Source organism: Ambystoma mexicanum, chromosome 10, assembly GCF_040938575.1.
Source record: "Ambystoma mexicanum isolate Mex_15411 chromosome 10, UKY_AmexF1_1, whole genome shotgun sequence".
Taxonomy (NCBI): Eukaryota; Metazoa; Chordata; class Amphibia; order Caudata; family Ambystomatidae; genus Ambystoma; species Ambystoma mexicanum.
In genome coordinates, this window is record NC_090932.1 from 1559937240 (window position 1) to 1559954125 (window position 16886).

The 16886-nt window shown below is 45.8% G+C and overlaps 1 protein-coding gene across 1 annotated transcript in view; it reads left to right on the forward strand.

Moving 5' to 3' along the window:
* Positions 1 to 666: 666 nt before the first annotated feature.
* Positions 667 to 16886, forward strand: part of LOC138492582 (ras-related protein Rab-36-like) — a 143919-nt gene continuing 127699 nt past the window's right edge. The window contains exons 1-2 of the mRNA XM_069619854.1: positions 667 to 819; positions 2544 to 2650. Of these exons, the coding sequence (XP_069475955.1) occupies positions 2582 to 2650 (69 nt within the window). The 5' untranslated portion in view covers positions 667 to 819; positions 2544 to 2581. The remainder of the gene's footprint in view (positions 820 to 2543; positions 2651 to 16886) is intronic.

The following is a 16886-nucleotide window of genomic DNA, read 5'->3' on the forward strand; positions in this document are numbered from 1 at the left end:
TATGAAATGTTCTTTTTTAATATGATGGTTATTGTAGCTATTTATAACAATTAACTGTACTTCAAAAATATTTCAATAAACATCAAAAGCTGAAAAAGGGACTGTGAAAACAGCGTCCTTGTAGCAAATGGTTCGAAATAGAAGTTGTAGGCGTGACCTGGAGTTTGTTCTAGAGGACTGCACAGGGACGCCATCTTACAATGTCTACATTTTCATAGGTTTGTGAGTGTGCATTCATTAGCTAAGGGCAGCTGTTATCTTAATTTCATCTATTTGTGAACCTGTGTTTGAATACACCTAAACTCTAATTAAGGAATATTTTACAACCGTATTTGATTATATTTAATTAAATGTCACACTTGACAAGAACAAGGCGTTAAAGTGTCTTTGTAAAAAGAATATTTGATTTATACTGTTTTGTGACATAAAGTTGCACGGAAGGTAAACTAGCGCCCTTCAGAGGCAGTCGCGTAGGTGTTCAGCTTCGAGCACCCAATCCCAACAGCGTGTCCCACTTCCACGCTATGCTCATGGCCACGCCCACTACTACACCACCACCGTGCACCTCCCCGCTTCAAACCTCGCCCCTAACAACATAGCCCCGCCCATTCAGACCTGGCCTCGCCTCAGTAGTCGTGACCCCGCCCCAGCTATAACCCCGCCCCCGTGGTCTGGAACGCTCCCCGCTGTAACCCCGCCCCTCCCGCTTGGATGCATCCGGAGCGCTTGGTTCCCACTGATGCGGGCCTCGGTTGCTATGGAAACGCGACGGGCTGCTGCGCTCGGAGCCTGGAGATTCCAGCCAGAGGAGTCGGCCTGGTGAGTACCCGAAGGGGGCTTTGCACGGTGGCTGCATAGGATGTCCGGGGTATTTGGGTGTTAGGCCGTAGGGGTGCAGTCAAAGGTTAGGGCGAACACAACTACTTGCGGGGGCGGTGATGTGGGCTGGGGGTTATGGAGATTTATGAGCGGGATATCGGTGTGATACCCGGGTATAGTAGTATAGGGTGCGCAGGGAGAGCATAAGCCAGGGAGATAATGCACAGTGAGGGGGTATGGTGTGAACATGTAGGGGGCAGCATGGATTAGCTGGCAAGTGACCCCATGGCAAGCGTGACACCTTCAAACAGTCCTGGTTTTGCACATTCCATGTTGCTGGCACTTGCACTTTAATATTTACCAAAAGTGTGAGCTGCAAGTCCCAGAATACAGCGGGCTAAACTAAGGCTGGCTAAAGGTGTCACACTTCACATGATGCAACTTGGTAGCTGGAGCCGGGGGTACATCAGTAGGGGAATAATAAGACATTTGGGGGAGAATGCTTCTGGGTGCTGTAGGGTACATGGACATGTTGGGCATATGGTCAGTGAGACAGGGCGTGTGGGCTAAAAGAGTGTGGCTAGAGGACAGTGTGAGCTGCAAATATGGTATTTGGGTACAGAGTTCTAGAGGTCCCCGTGTCAGGTTATACAGGGGTATACAGGGGCAGAACAGAGCTAATTGGGCGTGAGCTTTATAGAATGAATGTGTTTAGTGTGAAGGGGGTATAGAATACTGGAATATGTGATATAGAGTGATGGGGGTTTTATGTGTAGGGGTGGAGTGGGCAGGTGAAAGGATACAAAGGTACAGGGTACAGTAACCCAAAAGCTGCACTAGGGTGCAGGAAATATATCGGTCAGGATATAGGCTATGGAATGCGGTGTTATATGGTACAGGATGTACAAGGTACATGGTGTGTGGTGTGTAGTGTGATATGGTTTCAGAGGATAACTGGTGTCCATATGTAATGGTATAGGGTAAGGGGCTACAAGGTGATTGGTATAGGATGACACACTGCTGGATGGGGTGGTATGCGGTGCAGGTAATGGGGAGTCGAGGTATCAGTGGCGAAGGATGCAGGGATTACCCAAATTCAGAGGGCACAGGGGGACATAGTGTTGAGAGAGAAAGGGTCCATAGGGCATTTCTGTATCGGGTAGAGGGGCCTGCGTGAGTCACAGCACGAGCAGGCTGCTTTCTATGCTGCGATGGGGAAAGATGTACTGGGATTTTGGGGGTGAGTTTGTACTGTGTAGGTTACAAGGGAAGTAGGATGCAACGACAAGGGGGCTGGATTCCTCCCTGAAAATCTCGCATGCAGTACTTTTCTGGTGTTAGGTCGTGCTGTATATCGTGCTGGCATTATTAGCAAAAGGTGTGAGAGATGGTGGGTTCTGTGTTTATTAGTTACAGCAAAATGGCGCTACATATCATCGACACCACGTATTGGGTGCTGACCTGGCAGTATGAGTAGCAATGTACTGGAAGTCTTGGGGGCTGACTTTATTGATATTTGCGCCAGCTGACTATGCACGTTGTATAGTATGGGAGAAAGTATAGGTATATATGTTTATTGGGTGCTCAGAACTTTGGGTGCTACCGCCACAGGGTGTTGGGTGCTCTACTACTGTACGTATGGTGCACTGACGCTTCTGTTGTTCATTCTCTTCTCCTTTACCTGCCATTTCCGTTAAATTATTGATATTTATTCCAACTGACAGAAGAATTGGCATCTCTTGCACCTGCTCCCAGAAGAGTCATGAGTTACGACATGCTTCACCTGGTCCCGCCTGTCAGCAGAGACAGGGTCATTTCTCATTTTCCCAAGGTAAGCGATACTGATGTACTCAATGAAGCCCACGGTGTCAAGGCAGCCAGCGATCTGTCCCACACAAGGCTTAGTGAGGCAGGTCGCCCTCAGGCACACATCAGGGTTTAGTAAACACGACTCAGAGGTTATACCTTGGCCCTTAGATACTTAATGCAGCCTATAGTCTGGTCCGTACATGCTTAATGCACCCTATACTCTGGTCCTACATGCTTAATGCAGTCTATACTCTGTTCCTTACATGCTTAATGCAGCCTATACTCTGGTCCTTACATGCTTAATGCAGCCTATAGTCTGGTCCGTACATGCTTAATGCACCCTATACTCTGGTCCTACATGCTTAATGCAGTCTATACTCTGTTCCTTACATGCTTAATGCAGCCTATACTCTGGTCCTTACATGCTTAATGCAGCCTATACTCTGGTCCTACATGCTTAATGCACCCTATACTCTGGTCCCTACATGCTTAATGTAGCCTCACATTCACAGGACCTGCCATTATATGCAGGTGCGTCCTCAAATGCCGGAAAGTGTCCACCTATGACCCCCTACTTAATTACTTACACTAAACTTTAACTAATTCAGAGTTTGACCAAAAAGCAACAGTTCCAACATGTATACATGCTTACAAAATATGTTCACATTACCAAAATGCGTGTTCCTCTTTTTATAATCGAAGTGAAACACATCCCTGAACAAAAGGTTAACAAGTTCTTAAGTACCAAACATATGGATTACCCGCATCAAATCGTGTATTAGTGTGATACACATTACACAGACATCAAATTGTTTTACATGAAGACATTGATTAAAAACAAACACATGCATAGGTTACAGGGTTCGAAATTGCCAGGAGCTGGGACTCCTGGGAGCTATTTAGCTTCGGGTTATAGCCAAGGGGAACCTTGTGAGCTTGAAGCCAAGAGCTACCAGAAGCTACTTGTGACTCCCCAGGTAAGTGATGCCATACAAACACAACTATGTAATATTAACACTGTATGTTTGGGAATGTGTATAAAATAGAATAAAGGATACACCTAAGAGACATTTAAAGCACGTTGCAATATATATAATGGCAAAACGTTAGAGTTTGCATCTTGCGCAGCTCCTGGATTTCTAGACGCAGCTCCTGTCTAAAGGGCGATGCCTAATACACAGGAGCTGATTTTGCTCTTGGTCAATAAATTCTAATTTCGGACCCTGGGTTCCATAATCTTTAGCAACCAGTAGGTCACACAACTTGGCCGTTACATGTTTCGTTCCCTTGTGCAGATTATTGGATCTTCATCAGGGGGTCTAACACTGAAGTAACGTCTACTAAAATGGATTTAATCCTTTAATCATTTTCTCTCCGAAGGGTTGTTAAATATAAAGAAATTCCTTACTGTTTCTTGGTACAGTGTACCAGTTACCAATTACATTATTATTTAGGTTTACCTCGTTCTTGTTCTTACCTTTCAACCAAGGCGTGTCGATCTTTATTTCTGGGAGCTTATATCACTCTAAAGCAAACCTATGTAGGCAAGCATAGCACATTCTTAATCAAGGCGAGGCCTCAAAGCCACAAGTACTACTACAAATACAAGCAGGCTTAAAAAAAATACCTGAACTCTTACCACTCACAAAGCTCCATTCGGTTTCTTGTAGAACACTCTTGTCTGTACTTTAAAGACCCAATTGGCACTCGCATACGAAATGACCCATGTCGTATTTATTTATTTATTTATTTATTTATTTATTTATTTATTTATCTCTACAAAGAAAAGAGCACCACCACTCTTCAAAAATGTGCAGCTGTCAATGAATTAAACAGTATTTTTCACAGCACCCTTCTTCCAAAAAGCCAGCGGAAAAGTTCAGCCAGCGGAAAAGTTCAGCCACCGGAAAAGTTCAGCCAGAGGAAAAGTTCAGACAAGTGTATTTTGCCAAGTTACCTAGGAGAGCTATGCTGAGTTTGAACTTGTAAAGTGCAGGCTGGACCCATGTCTGTGGCAAGCCTTTACCTAGTTGAGTTATCGACATATGTATTGTCCATTCACTAGAAGTAAGGTGCCAACATACATTTGCTACCATCATATGCCAAGCGCCTCTCAAATGCCCTCTTCTAATATATTAGTGAAAGAGAACATCCTGTGCAATTATTTTGCAAATACACGAGTATGTATAGAAGGTTAGAGAATTTGTGGTGGCCCCATTGCAAGAACTGCTAGGACACTGTAAAGGGGATACACGTATGTTTAATGCTGCCCACCCCATGGCCGCCTCCTCCACCGCCTTGCCATACAACGACTGGCTTTGGAATCCACAACTTTGGAACATTTCCAGGATTCACCTTACAAAGGTAAATAAAGCATGCACCATAGATGCTACATATGGCAGAGAATACACAGACATACAAAGGGTAATGGTACTATACTACATTATTTGAAACTGATTGGGAAAACCAGGCTCAGCTGCGTCTAGGATACATTCTAACCAATCTAAGTAGCTGTGGGCTGCTGCGGGCTGAGGTGTAAAGCAGGCTAAGCCTGAAGCCTGTTAAATGAGACAGTAACAACAGCAAGTGTGTAGACCAATGCAACTGTGCATGTCCAAAACAACATAACACACTCTGTCAGTGTACTGAGAGTAATTATTTAATTAAAGTGTGGAATCATTGAAAGGGCCAAAACGACAGAACATATGCCTAAGCCAATGATTGCCTAAGCCACCATGTGTTTCGACCAAACAGGATCCTTTTCAAGGCTTTCTATTGGCAGTTAATCTTATCAAGAAGACATATCATATAATATTTACAAGTACGAGTTAAAAATACATTAATCATATAAATCATCACACATGTGACACAATGCAAACACAAAGGCAGGGAATCATGTAAATCATCACACAATTTGCAAAGCAACTCCTACATTAATCGTTGGAATATGGCGGCCGGTGACACTAACCCAAATGGCATTCCATGGAACATATATGCCCCGAAAGGTGTTATAAATGAGGTGAGGTGGGTGGACAAGTCATGAAGCTCTATCTGATGGTAGGCCGATGATAGATTGAAAGCTGAAAACCAAGATGCTTTCTCCATTGTGGTTAAAATGTAATTAATATCCAGTAAAGGATGCCTGTCCACCGAAATGCTGCCATTTGGTCGCTCAAATCTATACACACACGCAATCCCCCATCCTTTTTCCTTGCTGAAACAACTGGTGACAACTATTCTGACGCCTCAATCCCCTCCATATGCTACCAGTGTGTCTAATTTGGCTTTGAACGCTTCTCTAGCCAATACAGGTACATGCTGCACTTTATGCACCTTAGGTATTGCTCCCTTCTTTAATATTATTTTATGTGTAAAACCTTTTCATGTATGTAAATTGTCACTAAATACATTAGGCTACATTTTATTTATTTATTTTTTGTGAATTTGTAAGGTGCGTATACGTCTGGCAATTGTGTTTCAAAGCACCCTCAGGGCAAAGAGGAGGGAACAAGGGAACAGAAGAAGACAATCGAGACATATTCTTAGGACTTTCCCCTGACACTGTTGCATTCGGGTCTACAAATAAGATAGGTACTTCCTTGCCTGGCTATATCTGTACCTAAAAAGCTGCTTGTTTCTCCCACGCTCATGGCACCTTTGTGTGCCACATACAACGTCCCCTTAGCTTTCCTCCCTTTATGTTTGATTTGTGGCCACTCATAACCTAAAACAGTAATGGGAACTTGACCATATGCGCATGGGTTTGTATCCAAGGGATTAAGTTCTGTGACAGACTTGCCATAACTCCATTCATATAGTTCTGGAGATATCCTGGTATACGGGAATCCAGATTCCACCATAATCTCTATTTCCACTCGGTTCACTCTCATAATGCCTCATGGGTCATTTTTCCTCTTGAATTTACAAAAGAACATTTCCTTCCCCAGTTGGCGTGTTATCCTTCTCATCCTCCACTATGTTCAATCTGGCTTTGTATGTAGTAGACTTGTAACGACCCATGTTCCTAGGTATGCCTACGTACGATTTGCATTGCCTAGCAAAATCTCCCTTGATACCACATCATCTACACTCTATACCTGAAGCAGGACATTCCCCCCCGGTGCTATGACTACACTGTCTGCGCTTGCTAAATGCAGACCTTCCCGGTTTGTTGTCTCTAGTTTGCCAATTTTCACCTCTCTTCCTTGCAGCTGATGACCAGGACCTTCCTGTGTCTGTTCTTTGGTTTGGGAATACAGCTTGTACTTATTCTCCTGTGGCAGGTACATCTTTCTGAGTCACTCCCTGCAGACTATTCTATTGCTCTTGTCAATTTGAGTGCTTTTTCCGGGGTTGGATCTCTATCAATCCACAACCTCTCTCTTATTTTGACATTGCACATCTTTATCATTATCTTTTCCCTAATATTTTCCTTTGTTAGGCCTGTGAAATTGAATGTGGCTATTAAAATTTTAGAGGCGGTAAAATATGCATCTATGGAGTCATCCATCCTCTGTGCCCTGGAAAAGAAATTATACCTTTTGAATACTACATTAAGCTTCTTCTGGAAACATTTGCAGAATTTCACTGTGGCAGTCTCATAAGCACTCACCACCACCTCTTCTTCTCCACCTCTTTCACGCACCATAATGTCCTCACCAGGCAAATGGCTAACAATACGTAAGCCTTCCATGCCCAAACAATTTAACAGCACATCTTGTTTTTGGACATTAGAGTAATTTTATCTACCTTAAGCTTTGACATATAATTTAAAGTCAATCCATAATTCCCAACTGATTGAAGGTTCTCCAGGACGGCTCAAAAAACTATGGGTGGTTTTGTACTGCTTGGCTGCATGTTGCTCCCCTTTGATAAATTGGATTTTCGAGTTATTTATAAAAAGAAATTGTGTTCGCCTGTAGGTGATGCTCAGTTTCCTTGCCTTCAATCTTATTGTTTAACCTGTAGGAGGCGCACATTGCTAGGTTTTCCTCGTTAGGCTGATGATCCTGTGGTGGGTGTTGTAAAGTGCTTTATTTTAACGCACCACCAGTCGCTCATTGCGTGGCTTGGGATTGCATTGTCGCGCATGCCTTACCCAAATCCGGCCTCCACAGTAGCAGGGAAGGTACGTCCACCATGCACCGGCCATTCAACTTTCCTCTGCGTGCAGCAGCTGCTCTGCTTCTCAATACCTGGGTCAGCGCTGCGTGAGTTTCGCAGGAGCCTCCTCCCTGCTCAAGTCTGTCTCCTTCCGTGTGGTGCAGCGATCCCGGCTCATCCCTAGAAATGTGGTGGCCCTGCTGCAAGAACTCCTAGGACACCGTAAAGAGGAATACATGTATCTTCAGGGGCGTTGCTAGGGGGGGGCTGAAGGGGCTATAGCCCCTGATATTTTGGTTGTAGCCCCGGGTAGAATCTCAGGAGCTACAGCCAAAAGGCTAGCTAGCCCCCAGTCCCAACAGTTCCGACATCAGCTTAGCCCCGGGTCTTTTCCAGACCTAGAAACTCCCCTGTGTATCTTTAATAGTACGCACCCATCAGCGCCTTATCCACTGTCTTGCCGTACAACGACTGGCTATGGAATCCACAACCATGGAATGCTCCAGGATCCGCCTTACAAAGGTAAACAAACCATGCACAACAGATGTTAAATATGGCAGAGAATACAAAGGGTATTGGTACTATAGTAAATCATACATAAAGTATGGCACAGATGTTGTGCTTTGTGTTTTAGTTTGGTGTATGGAGGCAGGTGCGTGCGGGTGTGCGACTGTGCCTGCGGCTGGTCTTTGCCAAAGTGGTGCATAAATACGTGCCTTGAGCCTCAAATGGAGCTTTGCTTTTGATGTAGCCGTGTAATCAGATCGTCCGGTCTGCTCCAAAATGATACTTTACCTTGCTTTGGAGAATATCAAGGCCCAGATGCCATAAAGGTATGTGTGAAATGGAGAAAGATTGTTAGGTTGCTGGAAGGAATAACCAGGTTTTTAGGGTCTTCCTGAAGGAGAATGTAGTACTCAATTGTGCTGGATGCTGAGTGGCAGTGAGTTCCAGAGGCTGGGAGCTTGGACGGAGAAGGAGAATCATCCAACTGTGGTGGAATTGAAGGGGGGATCACAAGGAGTGGGAAGCCAGATCTAAGGTTTCTGATGGGTTGATACTGTGTAAGCTTGTGTTGGAGGAATTCAGGTCCTGTGTTGTGGAGGTCATGGTACACATACACATAGCCTTGAAAGTCGCCCGTTGCCTGATACGAAGCCAGTGGAGCACACTACAGGCAGGAGTGATGCGTTCACTGGGTGAGAGGGTAAGGACGAGTTTGGCTGCAGTGTTTCAGATCCGCTGGAGCTTTCTGAGCTGATAGACGGGAGCCCCCAGATAGAGGGAATTGGTGTAGTCTAAGTGGGAGAGGATGATAGCCAAGATTGTTGAAACTCAGTGAGGGTAGGAGAGATAAGGGAAGTTTTGCCTGCAGATGCAGAGGTGGTAATGAGTGTTGATATGGTGATAGTGTTAGATCAGAATCCAAGGTGTATCCCAGGCTTTTCACTGAGATGGATGCTACGGGCGGGGGCCCTAAGGAGGGTGGCCAGGGAGTGGGTTGGGAGAAGAGTGAGGTTTTACTGCACATCATGATTAAGGAGGAGGTGGTTAGCTGTCATCCAGTGATCGTTTTCAGAGAGGCTGGAGGCAAGGTCAGAATGGGAGGAAGCTGGGGTCTTAGGAATCTTGATAATTATCTGAGTGTCATCCGCGTATTTGTAGTAGGTTAGGTCATGGGAGTAGATAAGTGCATGAAGGGAGCTTAGGTAGAGATTGAAGAGGGGGGACAGGGAGGCCTCGCGTGGGACTTCTTTGGAGACAAGGGGAGGGGAGAAGGGAGGGAGTATCATGACTTGTAAGTGGTTGGAGAGGAAGGAAGCAATCTATCTTAGGATGGAATGCCTGATGCCTTAAGAGTGGAGTCTCTCCGTGAGGTTAGAGTGGTCAATAGTGTCAAAGGCAGCGGAAAGTTCAAAGAGGATAAGTGCTGCACGGTCTTCTGTGTCTGCCGTTCTTTTCATGTAATAGAGGATGGAGACAAGGGAAGTTTAGTTCCTTGAAGGGGTCGGAAACCAGACTTGGTAGGGTCGAGTAGGGAGTTGAATTATGTGTAGAGGCAGAGCTGGGTGTATGCCTGCGGTCTAAGAGTTTGGCTATGACAAGGGTGTTTAAGATTGGGTGGAAGGAGGGGGGTCGAGGGTGGGCTTTTTAAGTATGGGCTTGACGTGGGAGGTTTTGAACATTGTAGGGAAGATGCCTGATTCCAGTGAATGGTTAATTCTGAATCTTGCAACGCTGCCTGCACAGGTTGAGGATAGAATGTTCTTTATGAGGGGGTACAGTGGTCTCCAGAGGGGCGGCTTTGTATAGTAGTTTCAGGAATTCAGGGTGGCAAATGGCAATGAAGGAAGAGAGGAACAGGTGTGAGGGAAGAGGAGAGGAGGAGACAGGAGAAAGAGGAGACAGGGGGGAGGAATGCTGCTAATTTGGTGTTGATGGAGCTGTGTCATTCGATAAGTTGTAAAAGTGGTCTGACAGGTCTTTGCAGAGTGGTTGGGAGTGGCGACTGGAGGGTGGAACAGCTTGGAGTCTTGAATTATGCGATGATCCTGTGGAGCTCCCTGTTATGGTTACAGGAGTTGCTTGTTCGGTTTCCATAGAAGGATCTTTCGGCTTTTCTAATTTCCAACCTATAGGCCCTGATGTGTCTGACATAACTGGCTCTGTTGTGGGGTGTGGGGATGGCCTGCCATGTGCACTCTAGCCGGTGCTTATGAATTTTGAGGGATTTGAGGGTGGGAGTGAACCACTTGGGATTAGGTCCTGTTCTCTGGGAAGCAGATCTCGCCAAGGTGAGAGGGATGAGGGCACAAGAGAGCCATTGTTCAAAAGATAGAGAGTGGTCCTTCTTGGAGAGTGATGATTGGGAGGAAGCATAGAAGGGAATCGGCCAGGTCAGGGTTTATACTGACCTTGTTCCAGAGAGGTACAAGGGGGGAGGGGATGGGGCTGGTGAGCAAGGGTGTGGAGGTCATGAGAGAGAAGAAGATGCTGGAGTGATCAGTCCAGATTAGTGGACGGGGAGGCAGAGTGGAGATTAAGACGGTGGAGGTAAATGAGGTGTTGAAGGTGTGTCCTGCTACGTGAGTGGGCTTTGATATCAGTTGGGTCATGTTGAGGGCTTCCATGTTATCTATGAGTGGACGGGTCATAGGGTTAGAAGGGACATCAAACCAGATGTTGACATCCCCTAACATGGTGAGGGAGGGATGCTGTATGAGGATGGCTGAAAGGGAGTCACTAAGGGAGTCTGCAACGTTAATGTTGTAGCCAGGAGGTCTGTAACGTAGTAGGAAACTGTTGGTGATGGAGGGAGTGAGTTGGAATTTCAGTAGCAATGATTCACAGTCAGTGTTGCAGAGCCGCTTCTCAGAGTGTAAGATTGTGTGGGGTTGTTTGTAGAGAATGGCTGATCCTCCAGCTCTGCTGGATCTGTTGTGCATGATCAGGGAGTAGCCGGAGGGGAAGCCTCGTGTGTGACGGGTTGGAAGTCATCAGGGAACCAGATCTCAGTGATGAAGAGGTTGTCTGTGTTTTCAATGGAGATAGAGTCAAGCATTGAGCGTTTGTTTTTGGCAACAGATCTGATGTTCATGAGGATACAAGTGAGCAGGTAGGGTGCATGAGGGTGGGTTTGTTTTGGTAAGTGGGGATGATTAGGAGTACAGGGGGAAGGGAGTGGGTGCAGGGGATGTAAACATCTAGGTGGAAACCCAGAAGTGGGGGGGCTTGGGTGGGAAGAGGTTTGCGAGGTGGTGGAGGAAAGGGGGTTGATGGAAGGAGAAACAGATGTAGGGGGAGGTCTAGGGCTGATTGGGAAGAGTGCTTTTTAGGGATGGTTTCTTAGGGGGTAAAGAAGGAGTTGGGTGGAGGAGGTCTGTCTGAGATGGAGAAGGGTGAGTGCTCGGGTAGTTTATGGGATGGGTAGTATAGAATAGAAGGATGAGTTGGGGAGGCAGGTGAGTGGAGGCGCGAGAGGTGGGAGAAGGGAAGAGTTGAGGTTCGGAGTCGGTGGAGAGGTTTGAGGTGGGGCTGGTTGGGGGAGTTTGCAGGGGAGTTAAAGAGAGAATGGACTAGGTTGGGTGTAGGAGGGGAGGAGAAAATGGTATATGAGGGGGAGTGGGATGGGGTCTATTTGGGAGCAGACATGAGGATTGAAGAAGTGATGTCCTGCAGTGAATGTAGCCTCTGTGTTTAGGGAGCTGTCCAGGAGAAAATGATATGTGTGTGTGAGTGCACGAGGGACTGTCAAAGTCTCTGTGTTTGCCAAGGTGGCTCGAGCTGCGCCTAGGGATGGGAAATGTAAGTGAGGTAGGAGGGGCAGAGGGTGTAAGATGGAGGAGGGGTAGGTTAGGGTGGAGGGAGGTGAGATGTGTGCGTGTTGGAGGTCTGGGGAGTAACGAGAGAAGAGGTGGGGTGTGAAGGAGGGGCAGAGGGGGGCAGGGGTGTGGTTTCTGGAACACCACCATGCGTATTTAATCTGGGAGCTGCCAGGCATGGTGGAAAGAAGCTTCTATAGGTCTTCAAATGGTTGACGAGGCGCCAAGTGGCTGGGGTTCTGTATGTGTGATTAGGCCAGGAGAGGCGGCATGAGAGAAGCATTTGCACTGCGCGGGCAGGCGAAGTGGAAGAGTTCAGTGGTGGATGTGGGGTGGTGTTGTAGCTGCACCAGTATCACTATGATTCATAGCAGGTGTAATACTCAAATACAGCTGGAATGCATACAAAATAAGATGTACCAGGATTCCATTACCTAACATTCAGCAGGATTCAAAACAAGTGCATTTCCTAAAACGCAGCTAGATTAAACATATGTGCAGTACCTAAAATGCAGCAGGATTCAAACCAGTCAGATTAAAAAAGGCCAGTAGCCTTACCCTGTCCCAGGGCAAAGAGGGGGTGCTGCACCCAGATAAAGATGGTCTACCAAGATCCCCATGTCAGCACCCTGAGATACCCAAAGGCAGTTCAGGGTGAGTGCCGCAGAAGATGGACCAGTGCCCGTGTGGATGAGCTCTTCCTAGGTGAGTTGTAACACACAGACAAACTGTACATGAGGAAGATGAAAGGAATCTCACAGGAAGAGAATGGAAAAAATATCCATAGGAGATATGGGGATTGGGCCTGTTGTCAGAAGGCCAGGATCAAACCTACAGGTCATGTACTGAATCATCTCAAACTGCAGAGTCGTTTTTGCTAGAGTTGGAGGATCCCGTATCCCAGGTGGGATCCACGGAACACTGCAGCCACAGAGGATGGATCAGACCAGAGTGATCAACAATGCCCTGAGGAGGAAAGTCTTTGGAGCTGTTATACTGCATCCAGCGGCTAGGGAGCGAGGAACATGGAGTGGGAGTTCCTCCTGGACTAAAGTTGGCTGCTGTTGCTCTTATAGCCTCATCCACTGACCAAATATGTTTAGGCAACACCTATTTAGTGAGGAGGTGGTATATGAACGTTTGTGCACAAGGCAGGGACCATATGGGCATACGGCCTATAAAAGGCACTGGAAGTTTAGTGTGAGTGGATCAGTAAGGGAAGGAATTACCTGGAGCAGGAGAAAGAAACGTGTTACAGCAGATGGAACCACAGGACCCTCACCAGAACTGTTGTGGGGAAGAAATCTGGAAAAACCTTGCTAGTTGGCTTACTGCTAGCCTACTTGAAGGAATCTCACAACCTCACAGAACCAACGTGTCAAGGTGCCTGGAGGGCTATCAAAGTGAGCTGGCCACCATATACTGCAAAGAAGTGTGTTTGGCACTAGATTCCCTTGGAAGCCAGATGGGCACTGTACCCCTAGGGAATCCTGAAGGCCACTATGTGCCTAACAGAGTTAGATGGTAGGTACAACCCTAACAAAGGGAGCGTGGCAGAAAATACATATGACAGTGTGCTGGCCAGTAGTGGCATCCCCAAGGAAGGCCCTCTATCCCTAACAATAAGCTTGGCACTGTATCCCGAACAGCATGATCTGGGCAACATATCCCTACAGAAGTGTGTTGGGCAGTAGCTCCTTGAGACCGAATGCAAGCTTAGGGATCGAGGCACTCTATACCTGAGAAGAATTTGGCATGCTTGGTGCTACATCCCTGAGACTGTGGAAGACAAAAAGTGTGCTGGGTGCTGCATCCCATGGACTGTGCCAACAAGTGCGCCGAGAGCTATTTCCCTGAAATGATCCTTACATCTGTGGATCCTGAGAGAGAGAGTGCCCACCCAAAAGACAGAAAACCCATGTGTACTGTAGTCTATTATGTTTAATTATTTATGTATTTATTTTTTATACAGGGAGGAACAATGCTCTTTTGATCACAAAAGAACGTACAATAGATACAAAATCTGATTTGACTGGAAGCAGTGAGCTTCTTACAATGGGGTGAGTTTGAGGGACATTGTGACCAGGTTGTCGAGGGGAGTAAATGGAACAGTCACCATGGACAATACATAGATTAAGGACAATGAACATTCAGCATTTATAAGTGCAGGTAGGCAGTACGGTCAGCTGTGTTTGGGATGTGACCACGATGGGTGAAGGGCTAGAGTAGAGGCGACCCTCCATCTTCTACTTCGATAATTCCAAGCCATGAACACCCTCTCTATCCTGTTTATGTATTTCTCTAAGGCTGTCTGTGCAACGGGGGCTGGGTATGTGCAGACACCCACACATCCCTTTACCATAGCCTTGGCTTCCACATCCAGCCCCTCTCTGAGCCCTGCCCGCTTCCCTCAGCCCCACCTCTACTAACTTTGCAAGGCTGGCCAACCCACTCTCCTTACCTTGCATCTCATGATTGAAGCTCCCCTGCCCTGACAGCCAGTTGCAGCCCTACTCTCCTGCTCAGCCCCACCTTCCCTTAAAGTCAGCAAAGCTTACATTGCACCCCATCCCAGGAAGGAAGATGAAGTGTTCCTGTCCTGGCAATGCTAATCAAGAATTTTGTAACTGATATTCTCTGGTGAGTTCCGCCGATCTATATAAAAAGGTAAAACTAGAACCTGCAAATAAAATCACCAGTGTTGGACATTTTATATTGCAGTTCAAGTCTTGCATTAACGTTTGGTAATCGGGGATGAGGGTAGAGTATGGGTTTTTTAAATGGGGATTTTAGTTTTAGGGTCACATTGAGGGGGCCTGTCTGTGATGGTAGGGGGATAGATTAGTATGATGGGAACACATGATTTCCCCCTTCTGTTATGTAGGTACCTGTATCTGTATGCAGATGTTTACTTGACATCTGTATGCAGATGTTTACTTGACATTTCTAATGTATATATATATATATATATATATATATATATATATATATATATATATATATATATATATATATATACATATACATTCAGGTTTTTTAATTTTCGAAAATTTCCATTTGAAATGTTTGCTATTATACAAAAAGATTTCGCCATTTTCACATATAATCTGAGTGCTATGTGAAAGACACAGAACATGTGGATTGGTTCTACATGGTTTCATCAACTCGAATTACTGAGTGGTAAGTTACTTTATGTTGCATTTCATTGTGTTTTTTTCTCCTTTTAATGGGGTGGTTGCACTCCCATAACATCTTTAACCCTGAAGACACGCCCACAAACGCTCACGCCAGAAAAAATACAACCCCCTAAGGAAAAAAGGCCAAGTGATTATTGCAAGAATAACCAGTTTTAATTGCACAAAAAATAGGTATGCCAGCAAAGAACTCTGCTACCCAAGAACGTTCTGCCGAAAAACTGAATAAGCAGAATGTTATAAGGAAACAAATCGTCATCAGTGATGTAAACATATACAGGAAAAACCCACGTGGCTGGTTGGTTAGACCTTACACATGGTCAGCCTGCCCTATAGGAGATGCCAGGCCATTGGCCCCAGCCCCGTCCGTCCATCTTCCATGTGGGGTCTGCTGGGCTCATCATCTCTAGGGAACCACGGTCGAGTTTGCAATTAGTTACTATGTAAGACAATGCTTCTCTATCATTATGCCGTGCACGTGGGAGGCTCGGGAACTGGCACAGGGGGAGTCTTAAGATCAGGCTGACCCCCACATTCCTCACTCATTCTGTATCGCATTATCTGCACCCAGTGCTTCCACCCTCGCCATGGACTATAATGTATTCCACCGTATACCTTGCATTAAAAATCTTGTCATTATGAAATAAGGTGGAATGGTTGTGTTCTTTTAGATCTTTTATGGCCAGTGGGTTTATGGTTGGTGGTCTGGGGTCACCTACTTTTGTGGAATTCAGGGCTCTCAGGACTGTAACAGTTGTGGGTGCCATTACTCATGGTTGGTTGGGTGAGGTTTGGAGGCCTGCTTTGGCCTGGCTCTGATGTACGTGCACGTTGAGGCACCTGTTACTGTCTCGTGGCCTTGCACGGCACATTCCTTTTTCTGGATAACACGTATTGAAAACCGTTGTAGAACAGAGGAGAGTTTCTGTGGGAGCTAACCGCGTGGGTCTCTCTATCATCAGCGCTTGGGCCTATTCTTTGGTCTGTGTCTACCTCCCTCCTGGTACATCACAAGTGTATTTATGTATTTATGGCATTCGTCTTACTCTAAAGCCTCTATGGGGTGAGAGAGGTTCATCTCCTTCCCAACAAGCCCCCTACCTGCCCCATAGCCCACCCTTTCCAAACGCCTTGTATTCCCTTGCCCTTACATGTATCTATTTACTCCAACGATGAAAATGGGCACAAAATAACTTATCACTCAGTAATTCTAGTTGAGGAAACCACAGTATTTGATACGATGTAGGTTTATGGGGACACTTAGGAGACAGAGAGAACCATGTGTGCATTCCCAGAATAATAATTACAGTGATGTTTTATATGTATTTAATGTCCATATTTGCCAGTTCTAGAGATGTAAACCAGCAGTCATATTGCAAAGCAGTGCATAAAAGTATGACTTTAAGAAAATTCATGCACTGTGTAAACATATATACGTGTATTAAAATTGCATAAATAAATTCAAGAAAATGAACACTTGTGAAAAGTATTACATCTCTTAACATTGAGTGGTTAAGAAAAACATGTATACATGAATAAGTAATTGCTCATAATCCACCAGTTGGAACACTGATGCTAAGGGTTTTTTAGCGTGGAGGCATTCCTTTCTTCCTGGAATCAACTCATCAAACAGGGGATG